Raw genomic sequence first — 22,939 nt, forward strand, 5'->3', positions numbered from 1 at the left:
TTGGAGGGATATGGGCCGGGTGCTGGCAGATAGGACTAGATTGGGTTAGGATAATTGGTCAGCATGGAGGGGTTGGACCGAAGGGTCTGTTTCCATGCTGTACATCTCTATGACTCTATGCAGGATTGTGGGCTGTGACCATTCTTGAGACATCAACATTGTCTTGGAGTTAATGTGCAATCCAAATGAGCATTTTAAATTGAGCTACTTGGCATTCTAACACAAAGCAAGTTTTCCTCATGTCATTCCTGAATGATACCATTAGGATTTCACTGAGCCATTGACACTCAGGGTTAGGATCCAGCTCTCTACCCTCTCCATCTACCTAATCTATAAGCACCAGTTCTGGAATCACTGCGTAAGTTACACACAATGATCATTGGATTTTAGGCACTGCACCAAATTAGCCACATTTGTTGTGTATACCCATTCGCTTCATTATTACTGAGGTGATAATGGAGATGCAGTTAAAATTTGTGGTACTCGTCACTATTTGAACTAGCATTTTCTAGCAACATTAACTTCTGAGGGCATGATTTTGTTTTTGACATTTTCATGGACCAAGGGTCAATTAAATGGACAGATGCATGTTTTTCAAAAAAAACAGTCTTCAAATTATTTCGCACATTGATAGGAACTGTTGTGTAAGGGCATTGAGACCAGGGAGCAACCATGTGATGGTGTCTTGAAGCTGCATGTATAGACAGAATGGGCTCTAAAGGAACTATGGAATTTGCAGAAGACCAGACTATAAGACAGACATGGACACACAAAGAATTTGGATTAGTCTTTACTGAATTTAACCATAAGATCAGAGCCATTGCCGTGTACAGCAGTATTCAGTATTAATAAAAAATAGATAATATTATTCAAACCTGAAGATAAAGCTTGACTTTGGTTCTCCTTGACCAGTCTATAAAGAATACGCAGATGTGTCATAGTGTATCATCAAGTACATGATAGAAGTGTAATCCTGATCAAAATACCAGAAGAATAACATTGATCTCGTTCACATCCTACTCTTGCCTGTTACCTTCCCATAGTGAACTCCCCGTTCTTGAGTTACTGGCACCACCTGTCCCAATATGTGCTGCATAACATAAATTTTACTGTATATTTATTTTTACACACATCCCATTACCTTTAAAATCAGTATTGATGTTTTGGACAGGATTGTCTACCCTGGTGCTTTTCCTGCCTGCTGGAATTGTACAAATTCCACACACCCAGCCCAGGACCAGAAATTTTCAATTAGAGCTCTTGCTATGTGCCAGAAATAATAAAATGGAAACTTCTGTCCTTTATTTCCTTTCATACTTTGTCCATTGTTGAAACAGTAGATACAGTGTTTAATTCAATCATCTGCATTTCTTTACCCCCTACTTCTGCTCTTTCACCCCTAATTGACATGCAAAATTAATACTGCAAAACCCTAATTGTAGTTTCTGAAATATTTATTGACTCGATGCACCATCTTGTCATGTGTGTTCCATGGATATTAATAGATTCAAAGCAAGGACTCCTATTCCGCTTAAAAATTTAATGTAGTTTTATCTATACCTAATATCGGGCATCAGAATACTACAAATTACTCTCTATATAAAATAGAGCCCTGTGTTTGAAGCATACATTGTAATGTGCATAGTGAACAACATTAAATGTAGTATCTCCACATAGCTCAGATTAGTGTTGTCTGGTTAATGTGGCATGATATATTTTTAATTGAATTGTACACAGGCTGTATTCACAGACACTTACTCAGACCACTTGGGTGTGATTTATAACCCCACATTGTAAAAGACTTGGAATTTTCACCATAGGTGAAATTAATTAGATTCAGCCTGCAACACATTATGTCATGGCCACTTTTGCTCCTTCATTGGACTAACACCATTTCCATGTTTGGCTTTGTACGTAATGACTCACACACATACACACACACTGTGGTCATTGTCCATGTAGCAGAAGCCAGTGTTACAGTTACTGCTGGGGGGCAGGGTGTGCACGGAGATTATCTTGGTGAAGGAGTGAGGCTTCTGTCTTATGGTTTTTATCACAAAGAATTTATACAAACACAGCAAGCCTGGACAGGTTCATTCTGCCCTCAGAGACGCTGCGGATTTGTATCAACATTCCTAGGGCATGCAGTTTTATTGTTTAGCTTGAGTTTTAGTGTGGTAACTAAAATAAATATTCTTTGTGAATATACGTTTTGAGCTGCGCTCACTCTGACCATTGTGGGAAAAATGTATCAGAATTCCCAGATATCTCCTGAACCCTGCAAAAGGACTCAATCGTGCAGGACAGCAGGGACCTTATGTATATACAATTTAGTCTTGGTTTTGAAAGGGGGAATTCATCTTGTTATTGGTTAAGGGATGCTTTGCTGTGTTGTTAAACATCAGGACAGGTTCAAACTTGAAATGTTGATTTAGAGCCAAGGTGGAACTGATAATCTGAGGGCAGATAATTCTGGAGTTGGGCAATTGCTAGGTGTCAGTGAGAGGAATACCATGATTACCTCAAACACAAACAAGAGATAGGAGAATCAGGACTACAAATTCTACTCCTGTCAGGACCATTTGAGATTCCTGCTTTTATTGCAATCCTATTTCCTAGATCATACAAGGAATACAGAGCTGTTAGTCTGATTTGTGAAACTAATGTGTGATACACAGCAACAGTTCAAAAAGACTGCTCATCACCACCTTCTCAACAGCAACTAGGGATCGGCAATAAATGATGGCCGGCCAGCGATGCCCACACCCCACAAACGTATAAACAAAAAATGAACTTAGTCTTTCTAACCTTGTTATACATTAATCCCACTTATAGAGTTGTAGAGCCACAGCGCAGAAACAGATCCATTCGTCCAACTTGTCCATGCCAATCAGATATTCGAAATTAATTTAGTTTGATTTGCCAGCATTTGGTCTATACCACTCTAAACACTTCGTATTCATGTACCCATCCAGATGCTTTTTAAATATTGTAATTGTACCAGCCTCCAACGTTTCCTCTGACAGCTCATTCCATACACATATCACCCTTTGCGTGAAAAGGTTGCCCCGTAGGACCCTTTTAAATCTTTTCCCTCTCACCTTAAACCTATGCCCTCCAGTTCTGGGCTCCCCCAACCCAGGGAAAAGACCTAGTCTGTTTATCCTACCCATGCCCCTTGTCATTTTATAAACCTCCATAAGGTCACCCCTTAGCCTCTGATGCTCCAGGGAAAACAGCCCCAGCCTATTCAACCTCTTCCTGTAGCTCAAACCCTTCAGCCCTGGCAATATCCTCGTAAATCTTTTCTGAACCCTTTCAAGTTTCACAACATCCTTCCGATAGGAAGGAGATCAGAATTGCACGCAATATTCCAAAAATAGCCTAACTAATGTCCTGTACAGCCACAACACGACCTCCCAAACCCTATACTCAACACCCTGACCAATAAAGGAAAGCATACCAAACGCCTTCTTCACTATCCTATCTACCCGAGACTCCACTTCCAAGGAACAATGAACCTGAACTCCAAGGTCTCTGTTCAGCAACATGCCCCAGGACCTTACCATTAAGTATTTAAGTCCTGCCCTGATTTGCCTTCCATTTCTAAAGACTACTAACCCTTTATCTGCACTGTACTTCAGAGATGGGCATGCATTCCTGGATTTAGAAGAGTTAGGATCTGAATTTCCTTCACATTTTCTGCATAATATCGGCTGAGATGAAGGAACGTTGTATAGTGAGCAAGCTCGGGTTAAACCTTCTGCTACTTGTGCATCTTTGAACCGTATTCATTTTTGGCCCATCTTCTCATCTATCTCCTGGCTTCCACTATACTCACTTGCATGTCTGCCTGCCAGTTAGTGGATGAGAAGTTTATGAAATGATCTCTGTCTATATTGTACTCTGAACAGTTGCGCTAATGGCCCTGACATTGAAAGATGTACATTGTCTACCCACTATTCTTTCTAAGCATGTAATCTCCCAAATATAAAAGAATGCAAAAATCAAATCCTCTGCCCAATTTGGGAAAAGCTCTGGGACAATATTCTTCTAAGTAAAGTTCCAAGACACTGCACCACCTCATCATTCCTCATTATCCCCACCTAACTCTGAACCTTCCTTCTACATCTGGAACTCTCATTCTCAATAAACTGTCGAACAGTCAACTGAAAAATTCAAAACTGAGATGGATTGATTTTTTATAGGTAGCATTGTTAAAGGATAGTGAGTTCTGATACACATCGGTTACCTAAATTGGACAGCAGGAAATCTATGCCCAGTGCATGTTTTGGTGTTCTGTTTTTCTGTAGAAATCACACTTGCATCTAACCCAAACGATTTTGTACCAAGGGGCACCAGTCATATTTGTCTTATCCTTCTCACATGCCTTATGACATTGGACTCAATCTGATCTGCATTTCAATTCAACTTGCAGTTTTCTTATCCCACACCCTTGCATGTTGATAAAAGCAGGAATGCTGTGTTGCTGGACCTGAAGATGTGACCTTCTCAATTGATCTTTTTCATGCAAGTCAGGCGTCATTTTGAAAACAGCCAAAATGGTTCCTCTCCTCCCAAACTTATTCTCTTCAACATAGGTTTCAGCAGAGTTTGCCAAGTGTAGCTTTCAAAATTGAAAACATTGGCATAAATCAGAACTATGGATGGAAATTAAAAAATGAATAAGGTATTCAGTATGCAGGTGAGGAAACGTGCACTGCCAAAATCAATTACTGGACATAAATGCAGAATGAAACAACAGCAATGTTGATGTATGAGACATTAGAAAGTGAGCCATGCCTGCACCCCTACCAGCACCATTTAAATGAGTGATGTGTGTGTTAGCCTTTGGAGGGTTTAGGAATTGAGTGGGAGGTTTAATACACTCCTGAAGTCATGAACCTCTGTGGACATTATTGACATAGTTATTTTTTCTTGTTTGAAACAGAGTCTAGTGTACAGATGGACCTCATTCTCCAACTTCTGTCCATTATTAGTAAAGCTTTGCAATACATTGATGCATCAAAACTATGCATCATTCCCGATGAAGCGATTTTCCTGCTCCTCGGATGCTGCCTGACCTGCTGTGCTTTTCCAGCACCACTCTAATCTTGACTTTGACCTCTGGCATCTGCAGTACTCACTTTCGCATCAGAAATAGTGCACACTGCAATATAATTGAAACACCTTGTATACGTTCAAAAATCAATATAGTTTTCACAGAAACACTCTGTTCAAAATAGGATTATCAGATTAAAATGACAGTATTACTGATTTGTTCTTCCAATGCAGAGAATGACATATCAATGTTGTGGAGGCCAGGTCATTCAGTATATCTAAGGTAGAGATAGATATATTCTTGATTATCAGGGGGATCAAAGGCTATGAGGAGAAAGCGAGAGAATGGGGATGAGAAACTTATCAGCCATGATTGAATGGCAGAGCATATTCGATGGGTTGAATGACCTAATTTCTACTCCTTTGTCTTATGTCAAAAAATGAGGCAAAAACAGAAATTGCTGGAAAATCTCAGCAGGTTTGACAGCATTACACCTGCTAAACCTGCTGGGTTTTTTTCAGCAATTTCCGTTTTTGCTTCTGGTTTCCAGCATCCCCATTTTTAAAATTAGTTTAGTCATAAACTGAGGTCCATGCTTGCGACAGTGTTCTGTCGATTATTGCACATTAAGTTAAGGGAACTTGTATTTGAATTCCCAATGTAAATTCCCAAACTTCTAGGTAAACCTTAGAACTGGTGTTACAATTAGGTGATATGTTAAGTAGTTCCCTTTTGTTCAATTGTTGTTTTTCTTATGTGGTGAAGAGGGTCAATTTAGAGAGTAGTTAACTATTAACATACTCTGATTGAACAAGAAACAATTGGACAGGTTCTCTTGAGTTCAACAAAGGAAGGCATTTGTTTATTTATACTTAAATCAATCTATGAAAAGTAAAAATCTATACTCTAACCTACATGAATATATGCCAGACACTCTCACACACTTGATGTTTGCATACCCACAAATACAGACTATATAGTAGGCAAGATAGGTTGGCAAGGTTAGAATCAGAAAAAGATAGGAATACGCAGTCTGCAGTTTGGTAACTCAATTGGCTTCAGGCTGAATTCATTTTGGTTTTGCAACTATCCTTCAGTAATCCTAATACTTCTGATTTTAAGATCTAAATGGCTAATTTTGTTCTTTAGGGAAAATACTGGGTTGAATTATTTTAAGAAGTCGCTGTCTGTAACACTGGAGCTCCTGAATAAGCACAGTCAGCAAATGGAACTTCCAGGTGGGTAGGATAGAGACGGAGAGAGACAGAAGGGACTTGACTCTCCATCTTAGCTGCTTGTCTCAGTTCTGAAAGGATACAGTTGCTTAACATACAAAGGATTGACTTGCCAGGTGACCTTCCCTCGCCTACCCAGGAGAATACAGATAAGGTATTTGGCAGTGTATTCCAAGGATAATTTAATTAGGTGATATCTGGGAAGCTCTTATCCAGGGTCCCCTTAGTCAACATTAGACTTAATGATTCATCTCCAACATTGAAATACCTCTGGTAATTACCTTCATGATTTGTCAGTGGATCAGGAGATGATGGTTCGTCACATTCCCCAGGAGGTCATTGTCGTTGGTTGGGTTTGTGTCTCCATTCCAATGGCTTGGAATGTGGAATGTGTGGTGGTGCAAGTTAAGGTAGCCATCTTTGGCTGTGATCTCAAGTCTCCTGTGTATCTGAGTTCTTAAACAGTTTCTGCTTTTAAAAGTACAATTCATATTTCTAAATATTGGACTAAAAATTGACATAAGGCATGTTTTCATGACACTGAGATCAAGAACCCATAAAATTGACCATTTGGAAATTAAAAGTCGCAATCCTTACTCAATCATAACATTATTTTAATGAATATTAGGCTAAAGAACAGCCACCAAACTACCTGCACACCCTGAATGGCTCATTGGCTTGGTATCGAGACAGAGACTGGAATCTCAAGGAAAAGAATGGTGGAGTAAATCTGGACAATGTCATCGGTGTAAGTATTAAAATATGTCACTCACCTTTAGCGTAACAAACTACAAACATGCTAACAAACAGGGTAGGGAGAGAGATAAGTCCCAAGGTATATAAGGCTTTTGGTGTTTTTTTGCTAAGGAAAAGACAAGTTCCCTGAATGTCTGCAGAGGTTCCCCCAATACCTTACCAAACATTCCACTCTGTACAGTTTTTCACTGAGGGGTCCACGAATTATTTGCAAAATTGATGTCAGGACTAAAGTTAATACAGGATCCAGTTTATGTCAAGGCTAAAGATGTGACAGGAGCCAAGTTATGACAAGGGATCAGGACCACTCCCATCAAATCTCAGACAACAATCAGGAATTATAGGAAGCCTCCCACTTAAGTGTGTTCAGTTTCCAGTCATGTAGTTTGTGTCACCATAATGGAATGGGTGTTGGAGAGCTGGGAAAATCCAGGCAGAGATCATTCACCCTGGTTTTCTCCTGGTCTGTGAAATTCATGCATGATCGTTCATCCTAAATTGCACTTGGTTAATTTAAACATTTTATATCAAAACGCATTTAAATTTGGACCGGCTGAGTTTCTCACTTGGAACTATATTGCATATTTCCATTTATTTATCTGTGAGTGGAAGCAGTTTTATAAGTAATACAGTTTTTTTAAAATATCCACTGTTCATATTCTGTGGACTTCTGTGAAATTCTGTTTTTTTTTCCTTCAAAACTTATGGAAATAGTAAATGTTTATAACAAGACAAATACTCAACCAAGAAGAACAGCAGAATTTACAAGATTTGGACAGAGCTTAAAACAACCCATTATTAACTTCACTTTGATTTCTGATTATTGTAGGAAGGAGATCTCCAAGAGATCCCATCTTGCCTTGTCAGTGCTGAAACAGGAAGAGCATCAATCGAAAACCAAATGGCAGACCTCCACTCTGAACTATTCCAAACTAAATGTGAGAGCTATGGACTGAAAAAGCAATACCTCAAGTCTGAATCACAGCTAACTGCTAATAGAAATGTAAGACCATATAGAGACCGTTTGTATTACCATATCCATCCAAGAAATCAGTTCCACTAATATAGCTCAACACTTCATTCCATCCATTCAAGCAACAATGGGAACAGAAATCAGCTCAGCGAAGTTTCACACTACTTTTGGCCTCTTTCTATTTCTAGATTGAGGTGCACAGTGGCAGTTCCATTGTATTACTTACAGCTGCATTGGGAGTGGTTGAGAGAAGCTTCACTAGGCTGTTAACTGGAATAAAACGGTGGCCCTGGTTACATTGAGTAGGTTAGTTCAGTACTCATTGATGTTTGAAAATCAAGGTGATTTTATTGGCACAGGTGAGAATCTGAGGGGGTCTGACAACGTAAATACTGAGAGCATATGATCCTCTGTGAGAGGATCTAGAATGAGGTAGCACATTTTCCAAATAAGGAGCCTCCCTTGTCAGATTGAGATGAGAAGGAACCTCTTCTCTCAGTGGTTGTTACTCTTGGGAAATTTCTAATCCAGAGTTTAAGAGTAGGGCGGTTATGTATAAAATGATAGGTCGCAGCTCAAGCACTACAGGTTTGGTTGTGGTATTACAAAAAGATATGATTGTACTAGAGACTGTAAAGTGGAGATGTATGAGGATGTTACCAAGTCTTGAAACCTTTGGGCCATGAGGAAGGCTGATGGGGTTATCAAACTGAAATGTATAAATAACCAGCTTCCTGGATGAAGTGGTTCGGAAGGGCCTGTTCACTCTTGTTTTTGGTCAGCAAACACAGAAATGGGCCTCCTCCCTGAGCTGTAACATTCTTTAATTCTGTATAATTTGTAGAATGTATGGGGAGGGAGCAGTGATAGGGAGCAAAGAATGCAAATTAAGATGAAGAATGACTTAATTGGGGGGAGGGCACGATCAGGGTCAAGGAACCAAACAGTATTATTACTGTTCCTTTATGTGTGCACCTCTTGCTGGCCATCGTGGTGGGTGTGGGGGTCAGGGTGAATGGAGTTGGTGTTAGTTGGTCACTGAACTTCATTGGGCTTCATTCCTCATTACTAGGGCTGTTGGTGCTCATTACCTTCTTATTCCATTTGATATGGTGATAGCCCTGGGAGGCTTGATGGCACACACACACTAGTGTTTGTTTCAGTCTTTAAGTTTATTCTGATTTTGATGCTTTCTGATAGTTCTGCCAGCTGAGGACGAGGTCATTATCAGCACCTATATTTGGATACCCTTTCGATTGTTTTTGTACCATTGCTCCTGGAATTGTAAACATCCAGAAACGGGTTTGAGGTTCTTGCTCCCTGCATGCATAAGAGCATGGGTGGTAGGGAGGATGAGCAAACTGACTATAGCACCATGGTGCAGGAAGCCACTCAAGTGAGATATAGAAAAGAGAAATATAGCTCTAATCATGGATGGTATAGTCAGCAGAACAGGGCACGGTTCTCTGTGTCCAGGATCAAGAGTCCCAAAGACTGTGTTACCTGCCTCATGCCTGGGTTGGGGATATATCACCTGGGCTGCAGAGAAACTTGGAGTGGGACTACGTCATAGTCCACGTAGGTACCAACAGAATAGGTAGAAAGAGGGAAGAGTTTCTGCTGAGGGAATATGAACAGCTATGGGCTAAATTAAAAGGCAGTGTCAAACAGATAATAATCTCTTGATTACTGTCTGAGACACGAGCAAATTGGCATAAGATCACAAGATTAAAGAGATAAATGCTCAAAATGTGGTGTGGGAGAATTGTGTTTGAATTCATGTGACATTGGCCCCAGTACTGGCGAAGGAGGCATGGTTCCAATGGGATGGGCTCCACTTGAATCACGCTGGGGCCCACTAAAGGATAACGAAGGAAGGCTATGAGTCGAACCTGAGAGAATGGGTGAGATTCTGAATGATTACTTTGCATCAGTGTTCACTGAGGAGAGGAACATGATGAATGTTGAGATTAGAGATAGAAATTTGATTAATCTGGATCATGTTGACATAAGTAGGGAAGATGTGTTGGGTACGCTAGAGGTTATTAAGGTGGACAAATCCCGAGGACCGGATGGGATCTATCCCAGGTTGCTGAAGGAGGCGAGCGAGAAAATAGCTGGGGCCCTGACAGATTTCTTTGTGGCATCCTTAAATACAGGTGAGGTGCCGGAGGACTGGAGGGTTGCTCATGTTGTTCCCCTGAACAAGAAGGGTAGTAGAGATATTCCGGGTAACTACAGACCAGTGAGCCTGACGTCAGTGGTGGGAAAATTGCTGGAAAAGATACTGAAGGATAGGATCTATTTATATTTAGAAAAGAATGGGCTTATCAGTGATAAGCAACATGGTTTTGTGCAGGGGAGATCGTGCCTTACCAACTTAATACAATTCTTCGAGAAAATGACCAAGTTGATAGATGAAGGAAGGGCTGTTGATGTCATATACATGGACTTCAGTAAGGCGTTTGGTAAGGTTCCCCATGGTAGACTAATGGAGAAAGTGAAGTCACATGGTGTGTAGCGTGTTCTAGCTAGGTGGATAAAGAACTGGTGGAGCAACAGGAGACAGAGAGTAGTAGTTGAAGGGAGTTTCTCGAAATGGAGAAAGGTGACCAGTGGTGTTCCACAGGGGTCAGTGTTGGTGCTACTGTTGTTTGTAATATACGTAAATGATCTGGAAGAGGTATGATCAGCAAGTTTGCAGATGACACGATGATTGGTGGAGTAGCAGAAAGCATAAGGGACTGTCAAAGAATACAAGAGGATATGGATAGACTGGAGAGTTGGGCAGAAAAGTGGCAGATGGTTTTCAATCCAGACAAATATGAGGTGATGCATTTAGGCAAGACTAATTCTAGAGCGAATTATACAATGAACGGAAGAGCCTTGGGAAAAGTTGATGGGCAGAGAGATCAGGGAGTGCAGGTCCATTGTACCTTGAAGGTTGCTGCACAGGTGGATAGAGTGGTCAAGAAGGCATATAGTATGCTTGCCTTCATTGGACGGGGTATTGAGTATAAGAGCTGGCGAGTCATGTTAACATTGTACAAGACATTGGTTCGGCCGCATTTAGAATACTGTGTACAGTTCTGGTCGCCACATTACCAAAAGGATGTGGATAATTTGGAGAAGGTGCAGAGAAGGTTTTTGAGGATGTTGCCTGGTATGGAAGGTGCTAGCTATGAAGAGAGGTTGATTGGTTAGATTTATTTTCATTTGAAAAAGGAGATTGAGGGGGACCTGACTGAGGTTTACAAAATCATGAAGGGTATAGACAGGATGGATAGAGACAAGCTTTTTCCCAAGGTGAAGGATTCAATAATGTGAGGTCATACTTTCAAGGTGGAAAATTTAAGGGGGATACACGCAGCAAGTACTTCACACAGAGGGTGGTGGGTGTTTGGAATGCATTGCCAGCAGAGGTGGTACAGGTGGATTAATTTAAGATGCATCTGGACAGGTGCATGAGTAGGTGGGGAGCAAAGGGATATAGATGCTTAGGAATTGACCGACAGGTTTAGACAGTACATTTGGATTGGCTCAGGCTTGGAGGGTCAAAGGGCCTGTTCCTGGGCTATAAATTTGCTTTGTTCTTTGGTAAGAAAGAGGCAAGAGTGGATATTGGACCACTAGATAATGAGGCTGGAGATGTAGTAATGGGGAACAAAGAAATGGTAGAGGAACCGAGTAGGTACTTAGCATCAGTCTTCATGGTGGAAGACACCAGTAGCATACCAGAACTTCAAGAGAATCGGGGGCAGAGGTGAATGTAGTGGCTATCACTAAGGAGAACATGCTGGGGAAGCTGAAGGTGGATAAATTACCCAGACCAGATGGACTACACTCCAGAATTCTGAAGGACATAGCTGAGGAGACAATGGAAGCATTGGTGGTGATCTTTCAGGGATCACTGGAGCAGGGAGGGTCCCAGAGGACTGGAAAGTGGCAAATGTGACACTTTTGAAAAGAGAGGGATGCAGAAGATGGGAAATTATAGGCAAGGTAGTGTGACCTTGGTTTTGGTAAGATTTTAGAGCCCATTATTCAGGATGAAATTGCAGAGTGTTTGGAAGTGCATGGTAAAATAGCGATGACTCAACATGGCTTTGTCAAGGGGGGGTCATTCCCAACAAGCCTGTCAGAATTCTTTGAGGAGATAATGAGCAAGTGGACAAAGGAGAGCCAGGGGACATGATCTATTTGGACTTCCAGAAGGCCTTTGACAAGGAGCCACACAGGAGGCTAATAAATAAAGTAACAGCCCATGTTGTTGGGACAAGGTACTGGCATAGATAGAGGATTAGCTGACTGACAGGAGGCAGGGAGTGGGGATTAAGGGGTCTTTTTCAGGATGGCAGCCGATGATTAGTAGAGATCCACACAAGGTGTTGGGACCATAACTATTCATGATATATGTTAACGATCTGGACAAAGGAACTGAGGACATAATTATGTTTGTTAAGTTTTCAGATGACACAAAGACAGGTGGAGGGGCAGGTAGTGTTGAGGAAGTGAGGATGCTGCAGAAGGAGTTGGACATCTAGGAGAGTGGGCAAAGAAGTAGCAGATGGAATACAATGTGGGAAAACTAGAGGTTTGTTAGGAAGAATAGAGGCAATGACTAATTTCTAAATGGGGAAAAGGCTTCAGAAAGCACAAAGTTATTTGGGAATTGTGTTCATGAATCTGTAAGATCAGGGTTCAGCTGGCACTTAGGAAGGTAAGTACAATGTTAAAGTTCATTTTGAGAAGACTAGAATACAAGCACAGAAGTGTACTGATAAACCTATATAAGGCTCAGATCAGACCACCTTTGGAATATTGTGAGCAGTTTTGGGTCACGTATCTATCCCCGTACTAACTTTGCAGGGGTCCAGAGGAAGTTTAAAAGAATAATTCCTGGGATGAAAGGCTTGGCATATTAGGAATGGTTGAGAACTCTGGGTCTGTATTCGAGCTCAGAAGAATGAAGGGGGATCTCATTGAAAGTTACAGAATACTGAAAGGCCTGGATAGATTGGACATGGAGAAGATATTTCCACTAGTGAGAGAGAGACTAATACCCAAGAACGCAGCCTCAGAGTGAAGGCTGGGTCCTTTAGAACTGAGTCAAGGAGGAGTTTCTTCAGCCAGAGGATGATGGATCTGTGGAACTTGTTGCTGCAGAAGACTGTGAGGGCCAAGTCATTGAGTGTACTTAAAACAGAGATAGATATGCTCTTATTAGTAAGGGGATAAAGGTTACAGAGAGAATGCAGGAGAGTAGGATTAAGAAACCTATCAGCCATGGGTGAAGGCAGAGCAGACTTGATGGGCCAATTGGCCCTTATCTTCTCCTATAACTTATGGCCTTATGGAAACTGTGTGTAATATAACTGGTGTGAAATAGATAATTGAGCTATGTAGAGGTTTTTCATGTAATTGTGTGGAAACAGTTGCCTGTGTGACAGCAGCCTCTTCCATTTAGTATTTTAATGCATGCTTCTGTTTCCAAACTGGTGTGGGAAAAGGCATCTGAGCTAATTCTACATTTTTAGAAAAGTTTTGTGCATAAAATGCCTGTTAAGCATCTCTTATCCCACTGACTTCAAATTGGGAACGATGTAAACAAGAGATGTGGTATCAATTTACTGTCACCCAAAGGGTAGTATGGATCTGGAACTCACTGCCTGAAAGAGTGACAAAGGAAGATATTCCCATTGCATTTAAAAAGCTCCTGGATCTGGACTTGAAATACTGCAATATGCATTGTGAATCAAGTGGTACAAAGCAGGATCAGGTTGGATTTCTCTTTTTTAAGCTAGCAAAAATGAAATGGGCCAAATGGCATCGATCTCTGGTGTAAATTTTCAATGGTTTTATATTTGCAATTTATATTTCCACACACAGGCAAAATTTACCCCAGTCTGAATTTTAATCAGTCTGAAAGCTTTAGTCATTAGTAGATTGTCCAACTGATTGGCTTGTACCTTGCTAAGTAATTGAATTAGCAAGATATGCAATGGAGTCCAAGAATTTCAGCAATAGGGAAATTCAGTCAAACTTCAAGGCTCCCATCCAACAGAGAACAGGCAGGTACTTCAGCAGCATCTAGGGTAACATCTCATCACTGTATTTCTACTACACTGTAACAACGCAGTAACAATGGTAAGAAGGAGCAATTAATTTAATGTCATCTCCAAAATGCACACACAAACATCAATTTCTCTGTGTGACAGATAAACGAAAGCCTTTTGTTGGAAGTAACAAGATTGAAACAAAGCTTGCAGGCTTCAGAACAGCAGATGCTGAAACTGCAGAGTGAAAAGGAAATTTTAACTTCACGTCTGAAGACCTTAGAATGTGAACGGCAACAGATATTCAATCAAAAAGAACTTTTGCTGAAAACATTGAAAAAATTGAAATGTCACAAGCATGAAGATTCTTTGTTACAAATTAATTCTGATGACAGGTAATGTTGCTTACATTGGTCATTAAGTGGGGAATAAAGGGTAGTAGAGTTGGACTTTTCATTGAAGGGGAATGTCAGTAGGATATTTTCATGTAGAGGCTCTTTAGAAAAAGGAACATTTTAATGTAGTGGCTAATGAAGCAGAGTCTTTAGCATCATTGAAAAGGGAATTGGCTCAGACAGAAGACTATAAAAGGGCACAGGGAAAGGGGATTCGAGAAGATAGCACTGGTACAGTCAGAGGCAGATATTCTCTTTCTGTTCAGCCATTTGAATTATGCAGTTATTCAGTTATATCTCATGCTATTTTGAAATCCCTGGTTTCCATCCTGAAAAGGATTGAGTTATTATGCCATTCATGTTAAACTCATATTTAAGAAAGCAGCGATTAATTGTAACATTTCGTAGTGTTTATGCTATACAGTTTGCTGTGCCTCACCCTGTATTTCCTCATCGTAAGCAAATCCAGGAGGAGGCAAGTGCACTGGGTGCAATCTCTCAATACGGGATAATATTCCTCTGCATTGGAAAGGACTGCAGACTGTTGTCAGTGTTGGTCTTAAGCCTCCACAGTTCATGATGTCCACGTCCAGGTTCTAACTGATTAATGCCAACTGCTTATTTGTCCTCATGATGTGGATGACAACATTGTTTACTGATGTCCAAACAAATAATGGACTGGCACCTTCTTGAGAACCAGTCACTTCTACACCCAAGTAGTTAATGCAACAGACTTTAAGGAGTGCTCTTCCCTCTGTTATTTTTTGAATGAATCGTGGAGGTGTAAATATAGAGGGTGGAGGAGAGGCTTTTGAAGTCCACTGTCAGTTCATCTATACCTGCCCACCTGCAACTGCTATGGGGCAAGGGGTAGGGACTTGAGACTGGGCTTGGGAAGGGAAGGAAGATGAGAGTAAACACTTTGCCAAAGTCCCAAACTGTGAGAATAAATTTAAAAATTTATTAAAAAATAGTACTTTAAAATAATTAAACTTCTTTTCAGAAAGTGAAAGTTCAATTAACTTTCAAAAAAGAAAGCACATAAAACTGCAGAAATCAAGTTTAACTAACAACATTGTGGAAGATACTTAACTGATCCCTCTGGTTTTCACCTAGGGAGTATGACTCATCCACTATACAGGGGAACCTCGATTATCCGAACGAGATGGATGGGCACTATTTTGTTCGGTTCAAGAAGGCAGCTCACCAGCACCTCCTCAAGGGCAACTAGAAACAGTCAATAAATGCTGACCCAGCCAGCAATGTCCACGTCCCATAAATGAATAAAATAAAGACTGAGAGAGCAGTGGTCACTGGTGCCTGACTCCAACACATTTGAACTAAGTCTGCTGGTTATTCTTTGAGCTTACGAAATGTTAGTGAACACCATGAGGATCAGTTAAGTATCCTCCATATTGCTGTCATTTAGAGTTGGTTTTACTTGAGAAGGTGCTAGTGAGCTGCCTTCTTGAACCACTGCACTCCATATTCTGTAAGTAGATATGCAATGCCCTTGTGCAGCCAATTCTAGGTTTTTGACCCAGCAACAGTAAAGGAATAATATATTTCCAAGTCAGGATGGTGAGTGACTTGTAAGGCAACTTGCAGCTGGTGGTGTTCCCATGTATCTTCTGCCCCTGTCCTTCCAGATGGAAGTGGTCATGGGTTTGGATGGTGCTATCTCAGGATCTTTGGTGAATTTCTACAGTGCATCTTGTCGATGGTATACACTGCTGCTACTGAGCATTGGTAGTGCAGGGATGGCAGCAGGTGAAGTGAGTAGAGCAGTGCGGGATTTGTTTCAGGGACACGTTGTTCTTACTTTCTGCTATCTGGCACCTGAGGATGGAGAACGCGTAAGAGGAAAACACATCAGCAATCTGTTTATAGTGGATGAGTCATACTTCCCAGGTGAAAACCATAGGAATCAGTTAAATAACTTCCACAACATTGTTAGTTAAACTTGATTTTACTTAATTTTTGCAATTGTATATGCTTTCATTTCTGAAAGTTAATTTAACTTTCGCTTTCTGAAATGAAGATTAATTATTTTAAAGTACTATTTTTTAACATATTTTGAAGTTTATTCTCGCAGTTTGGGACTTTGGCACTCTCATCTTCCCCAAGCCCATCTGCTTTGATGAAGAGAGGAGGATAAGTGTTGCTACACACTCAAGTCCCTACCCCTTACCTCAAAGCAGGTACAGGTGGGTAGGTACAGCTGGGACCCCTTGGCAGTGTGTCCAAAGATGGGGCTTCCCTCATAAAGTAGTAAATTAGTTATCTTGGTTTCCAGACATGTGTGAGTTGACCTTCTGAGGAATGCTTCATCTGAGTAAGGTCAGAGGTCACTGCCAACTAAGTGATACCAACACAATCCTCTTTTACAGCAACAAACACAACTCAGTCACTGGTTAATCTAATTCTCTTCTGTGGAGCTACCAGAGCATTCATTTGATTTGATTCAGTTTGATTTCGATTTTACTGTCACGTGTACTCAAACATAAAAATACAGGAGTGCAGTGAAAACTGTATAATGTCACCACACAAGGCACCATCTTATGTACAAGTACAGAATCTTAACAACAAAGTAGAAAGAAAGAACAAAGTTAAAAATTAAACATTTTAATTTGTGATTATAGTACAGTGTCACCTTCTTAGTTTTAAATAGAAAGTAAAAAAATGGAGAAGGTGAAAGAATTCACATGGGCAGTCTGCTAGATTATCCCAAATCATTCTGCACCAGATTTAAGATATTATGAAGAAGAACCTCTTCCACAAATGCTAAAACCTCAAGTACAGCAGGAATAGATTTGATTGATGACTTTGGAAGGAGATTGGGTACAAATTAAGCTAAATAGGTTTGGAGCAATGTGTGGGACAAAGCAGGGAAATGGAACTGACTCGTTTGCCTGGAATGAACTCCATTGATCAAATGTCACAAAGACTTCAGATGCTCTGTAAGTATTTTTACTCAAAGAATAGCATGTGGCCACGCCGTAATATGGAATGTTTGATGTGACTATCATAGGTGCTTTAATTATCCAGCTTCCTGTCACATACAGAGGAATGAAAGGGTAAGATGAAATGATGTGGAGTGGAGAATTGGAAGCAGTCCAGAAAAGGTTCACTAAGCTAATCCTGGGTATGGAGGGTTTTTCCTATGAGGGGAGGTTGAATAATTTGGCCTTGTACTCGTGGGAGATTAGAGGAATGAGAAGAGATCTTATTGCAACGTAAAAGATTCTTGAGGATATAAAATCCAAAAGAACTGCCAATGCTGTAAATCAGAAACAAAACAGAAGTTGCTGGAAAAGTTCAGCAGGTCTGGCAGCATCTGTGAGGAGAAATCAGAATCAGGAGAAATCAGACCTGAGGAAAGGTGACTGGATCTGAAATGCTAACTCTGATTTCTCTTCATTGACCTGCTGAGCATTTCCAGCAATTTCTATTTTTTCAAGATTCTTGGGGGCTTGATAGATTTAGGTGGAAAAGATGTTGTTTTCCCCTTCCTAGAGAGTCTGGAACCAGAGGGCATAATCTCCAAGTAAGAAGTCACTAATTTAAGACAGAGAAAAGAAGGATTTTTTTTCTCACAAAAGATAGTGAATCTATAATTTTTTTTAACCACAGAGGACTGCCAAATCTGAGATGTTAAGTATGTTCAAGGCGGAGATGGACAGATGTTTAATCATTCAGGATTCAGGGTTATGGGGAAAAGATAGGAAAGTAAAATTCAGGATGATCAATTCAGCCATGATCTCATCGCATAGTAAAGCAGATTCTATGGGCTGAATAGTCTACCTCTGCCTTGACATCTTATGGTCTTTTAGAAGCTCCAGTACAGATCTACAGATCCAGTGTGTAAAATTCTATGAAATTCTAGCCAATCAGTGACAAACAAATCTTATGTTTAATATCACAATGTATCCATTCAAGAGCCACATCAATTGTTCAGATCAAAGAGATTGTCAGTTATTATAGTCATAAAGATGTACAATGCAGAAACAGACCCTTCAGCCAACTTGTCCATGCCGTCCAGATATCCAAAATGAATCTAGTCCCATTCGCTCGCACTTGGTCCATATCCTGTAAACCCTTCCTTCTCATATATCCATCCGGATGCCTTGTCAATGTTGTAATTGTACCAGCCTCCACTGCTTCCTCCACAGCTCATTCCATGCACGTACCACCCTCTGAATGAAAAAGTTGCCCCTTAGGTTCCTTTTAAATCTTTCCCTCTCATCTTAAATCAATGCCCTCTAGTTCTGGACTTCCCCCAACCCAAGGGTCTATTTATCCTATCCATGGCCCTCATGCTTTTATAAACCTCTATAAGGTCACCTCTCAGCCACCGTCGCTCCAGGGAACCCCAGCCTATTCAGCCTCTCCCTACAGCTCAAACCCTCCAACCCCGGCAACATCCTTGTAAATCTTTTCTGAATCTTTTCAAGTTTCACAACAACCTTTCCATAGGAGGAAGATCAGAACTGCACACAATATTCCAAAAGTGGCCTAACCAATGTCCTGTACAGCCGCAACATGACCTCCTAACTCCTGTACTCAATACTCTGACCAATAAAGGAAAGCATATCAAGCGGCTTCTTCACTATCCTATCTACCTGTGACTCCACCTTCAAGGAGCTATGAACCTGCACTCCAAGGTCTCTTTGCTCAGCAACACTCCCCAGGACCTTACCATTCAGTGTATAAGTCCTGCCTTGATTTACCTTTCCAAAATGCAGCACCTCACATTTATCTAAATTAAACTCCATCTGTAACTCCGTGACCAATTGGTCCATCTGATCAAGATCTCATTGTAGTCTTAGTTGATTACTTATTGCACAGTTATAAATTGAACTGGTCTTTGTTTGTAGTTCACTGTTTTCTTATCTATGCTACTTAACTATGTGACCTGTCTGTATTGCTCACAAGACAAAGCTTTTCACTGTGCCTTGGTACACATGACAATAAATTCAATTCAAATTCAATTCAATTCAATTCAGTTCTTTACGCTGAGAATAATGAGAGACTGGAAGCATTTCTTGAGTGCTATATGCAAGATAACCCAGGTTTCAGAAGACATTCCCTATTGGAGGTGACAATGTGCTGCATACTCTGAAGCCCCCACAGTTCAATCTGTGGGCCTTCTTCCCCTGGGGACCACAAACTGTGTCTTCCTTTCCATGGTTAAGTCAGCAATCTCTCAACTGAAGAGTGTTCTGTGAGCATGGAGCCCTGAAGAAGCCTCCGTCCCAATATTGCTAAATGGCTGCAGCTGTAAAATGGCTGTCTTATTTCGTTCACTGAAATTTGTTTTCTACAATCCCCTGTCTGCAACAGGTACTAACTGTGTGTAGAACGCATCATAAATACATATGGTGAGAGTTCCATCAGGAACATTAGGCAAGTTTTCCATGTTGTTAACATTGAAGGCTAATTCCGATGCACATCTGGCATTCTGTCAATAAGGAAACTTAGTCCAAAATCTGTATATAATACACACAATGATTAACCAGTTGTAATTTTACAGAAATGAAGCTCGCTCACACATTACTATTGAATTCAGGTTTCTTAACTTGTTGTAGTAAGATTATGAACACAGAGGTTCATGATTGAAAGAAAGATTTGAATTCATATAGCACCTTTTATGACTTTATTGCACCCCAAAAAAGATTCGCTGTCTGCAAAGTACCTTTCACCCATCATCACCATTTTGATGTAAGGAATATGGCGGTCAATTTGCCGACAGAAAATGGCAATGTCAGAATAACATAATTTGTTTTAATGATGTTGATTGAAGAATAAGTGTTGACTGGAGCAGTAGGGCAAGTTCCCCTACTCTTCCTTGAAATAATGCAATGGAATCTTTTACATGAACTTGAAAAGCCACCTGAGGATTCAGAATAAAATATTGCATTTGGAAGGTGTCAACTTCAATGGTGCTCCCTTCATATGGTGTATCAGCCGAGATTTATGCTCAAGACTCTGGGTGAAAACCTGATTCCATAATTTTCTGCTTCAGAGATAAGTTCAAGTTAGCCTTACCCGGACCCTAATCCTATCACAGGTGCTGTTCACTGAGCCATAACCATATTATTATGTGGTCTGTGCCCATAACCACTACACTACCTTATGAAGGAATCAGAAGTTATCATTCATTTCAAATATTTTACAGAAGAGAGATTTTTTTTAAAAAATTATGATTAAAATGGGAAAGACAGATTTTATGGGCTTTGTTCCCTTTAGACATGTTACGTTCCCATCAAGGAATCCAAAAATGAACTCATGTCCTACTTTCTAGGATGCAGTTATTGCCTCCACAGGCAGAAATTTTGAAAGCTTTGCTTTCATGAAAGTATCAAACTTAAGCAAAGAAATTTAATTGCACAAAGACGAGTGGCAGGTCAGATGACAGTTGCTACAAAGAAGAGCAAAGAATGATTAAAAATGTTAATTGGGGCAAATATATTAGAGCACGGAAGATAGCTGGCTAGCAATATCCAAACAGATGGCAAGAATTTCTGTAGGTATCTAAAAAGGAAATAAACTATAAAACTAGAAGATGTAAGAGCAGAAGTAAGCCAATCAGCTCATCAGTTTCCTCATTTCCCCTCTCCCCACCTTACCCCAGTTCCAAGGGCTTTTGCCCAAAGTGTCGATTTTCCTGCTCCTCGGATGCTGCCTGACCTGCTGTGCTTTTCCAGCACCACTCTGATCTAAACAATCAGCCAATCAAGTCTGCTCCCCCCTTCAATGAGATAACTGATGCATTGATATTTTTCAACTCCACTTTCTTAACTTCTCCCCATTTCCTTTCTTCTTAGAAATCTGTCTATGGATATATTTAATGACCCATCCTCAACAGTGCTATGTGGTAAATAACTCAGCAGATTCACTATTGTCTAAGAGAAAAAAATCAACTTCATCTCTGCTTACATGAGTGACTTCTTACTTGTAGATTATGCCCTCCGATCCTAAACTCTTCCATAAGAGAAAACAACCTCTTTGCACCCAACCTGTTGAACTCCCTAAGAATTTTGAATGGTTCAATAAGATTTTCTGTCATTCCTCTGATCTCTAATGGATACAAGACTAACCTACTCAATCTCTCCTCATAAGAAAATCCCTCCATACTCAGGATCAAATGTGTGAGCCTTCTCTGGACTGTCTCTAGTAGCCAGTATATCTTCCCTTAGATAAAGGAACCAAAATTGTTCACAGTATTCCAGGTATGGTCTGATTAGTGCCTTGTACAATTTTAGCAAGACCTCCCTTTTTTTTATATTTCATTACCTTTAAAATAAAGTCCAATAGGCCTTCCCTTTTATCTAGGTAAAAACAATGACTGCAGATGCTGGAAACCAGATTCTGGATTAGTGTTGATGGAAGAGCACAGCAGTTCAGCCAGCATCCAAGGAGCAGCGAAATCGACGTTTCGGGCAAAAAGGGCTTTTGCCCGAAATGTCGATTTCGCTGCTTCTTGGATGCTGCCTGAACTGCTGTGCTCTTCCAGCACCACTAATCCAGACTTCCCTTTTATCTGCTGAACTTGGATGTGAGATTTTTGCGATTCATGCAAAAGGACCCTTAATGTCACCTCTGCTGCAGTTTTCTGCTGTGTTTTACCATTAAGAGTAAGAAAAGTGAGTGCTGTTCCTCTCGAGGTGCAACAGGGACTTAATAGTTGATAGTAATGAAAAGGCAGCGTAGTAAATAAAACATTCTGATCACTCAGGAAATAGCACTGAGCAAGCTAATCGAGCTGTGGGCTAACAAGCCCCTGAATCCTGCAGGATTTCATCCTTAGGTTAAGGGAAGTGGCTAATGAGGTGGTACATGTGTTGGTGTGAATTGCTAGATGCCATCATTTGTAATATTCTGGAAAGGTTCTGTCAGACTGGAAAGTAGCAAATATGACCCCTCTATTGTAGAAGGGAGGACAGACAGAAGACAGGAAACTGTAGGTGTTTAAGCTTGATATCTGTCATAAGGAAGCTTTTAGGATCAATCATTAAAGAGGTTATAACAGGGCACGTTGAAAAATTAAGATGATTTGGAATAGTCAGCATGGTTTTGTAAAGGATAACTGTGTTTAACCTTTTTCTTAATTCTTTGAAGGAGTACTGTATTGTGTGATATGCATAAAAGGGAGCCTATTGATTTTCAGTACTTGGATTTTCAGAAAGCATTTAACAAGGTTCCACATGAAAGTTTACTCAATTGATACTTGGAATGAATGGGCTACCTTATGAAAGAAGAGTGGAAAAACTGATCATGCTTTCATTGAAAAACAGAAAAACGAGGACTGATTTGATTGAAGTTTCTAAGGCCTTGACATGGTGGATATGAAAAGAATACTTAAGGTATCTCCAGAATGAGAGTGACTTTTTAAAATTTAGGGTTACCCTTTGAGGATATAAATGAAGGAAAGTTATTTTCTTTGAGCATTGTGTGACTTT

At 40.4% G+C, this 22,939-nt stretch overlaps 1 protein-coding gene across 3 annotated transcripts in view; it reads left to right on the forward strand.

Annotated features, from left to right (window-relative positions):
* LOC122539437 overlaps positions 1-22,939 on the forward strand; it is a 74,460-nt gene that overhangs the window by 31,716 nt on the left and 19,805 nt on the right. For all 3 annotated transcript variants that reach the window (XM_043674276.1, XM_043674278.1, XM_043674277.1), the window contains exons 6-8: positions 6,926-7,045; positions 7,883-8,056; positions 14,245-14,477. In XM_043674276.1, coding sequence (XP_043530211.1) covers positions 6,926-7,045; positions 7,883-8,056; positions 14,245-14,477 — 527 coding nt within the window. The remainder of the gene's footprint in view (positions 1-6,925; positions 7,046-7,882; positions 8,057-14,244; positions 14,478-22,939) is intronic.

Source organism: Chiloscyllium plagiosum, chromosome 32 (assembly GCF_004010195.1).
Source record: "Chiloscyllium plagiosum isolate BGI_BamShark_2017 chromosome 32, ASM401019v2, whole genome shotgun sequence".
Classification (NCBI taxonomy): Eukaryota; Metazoa; Chordata; class Chondrichthyes; order Orectolobiformes; family Hemiscylliidae; genus Chiloscyllium; species Chiloscyllium plagiosum.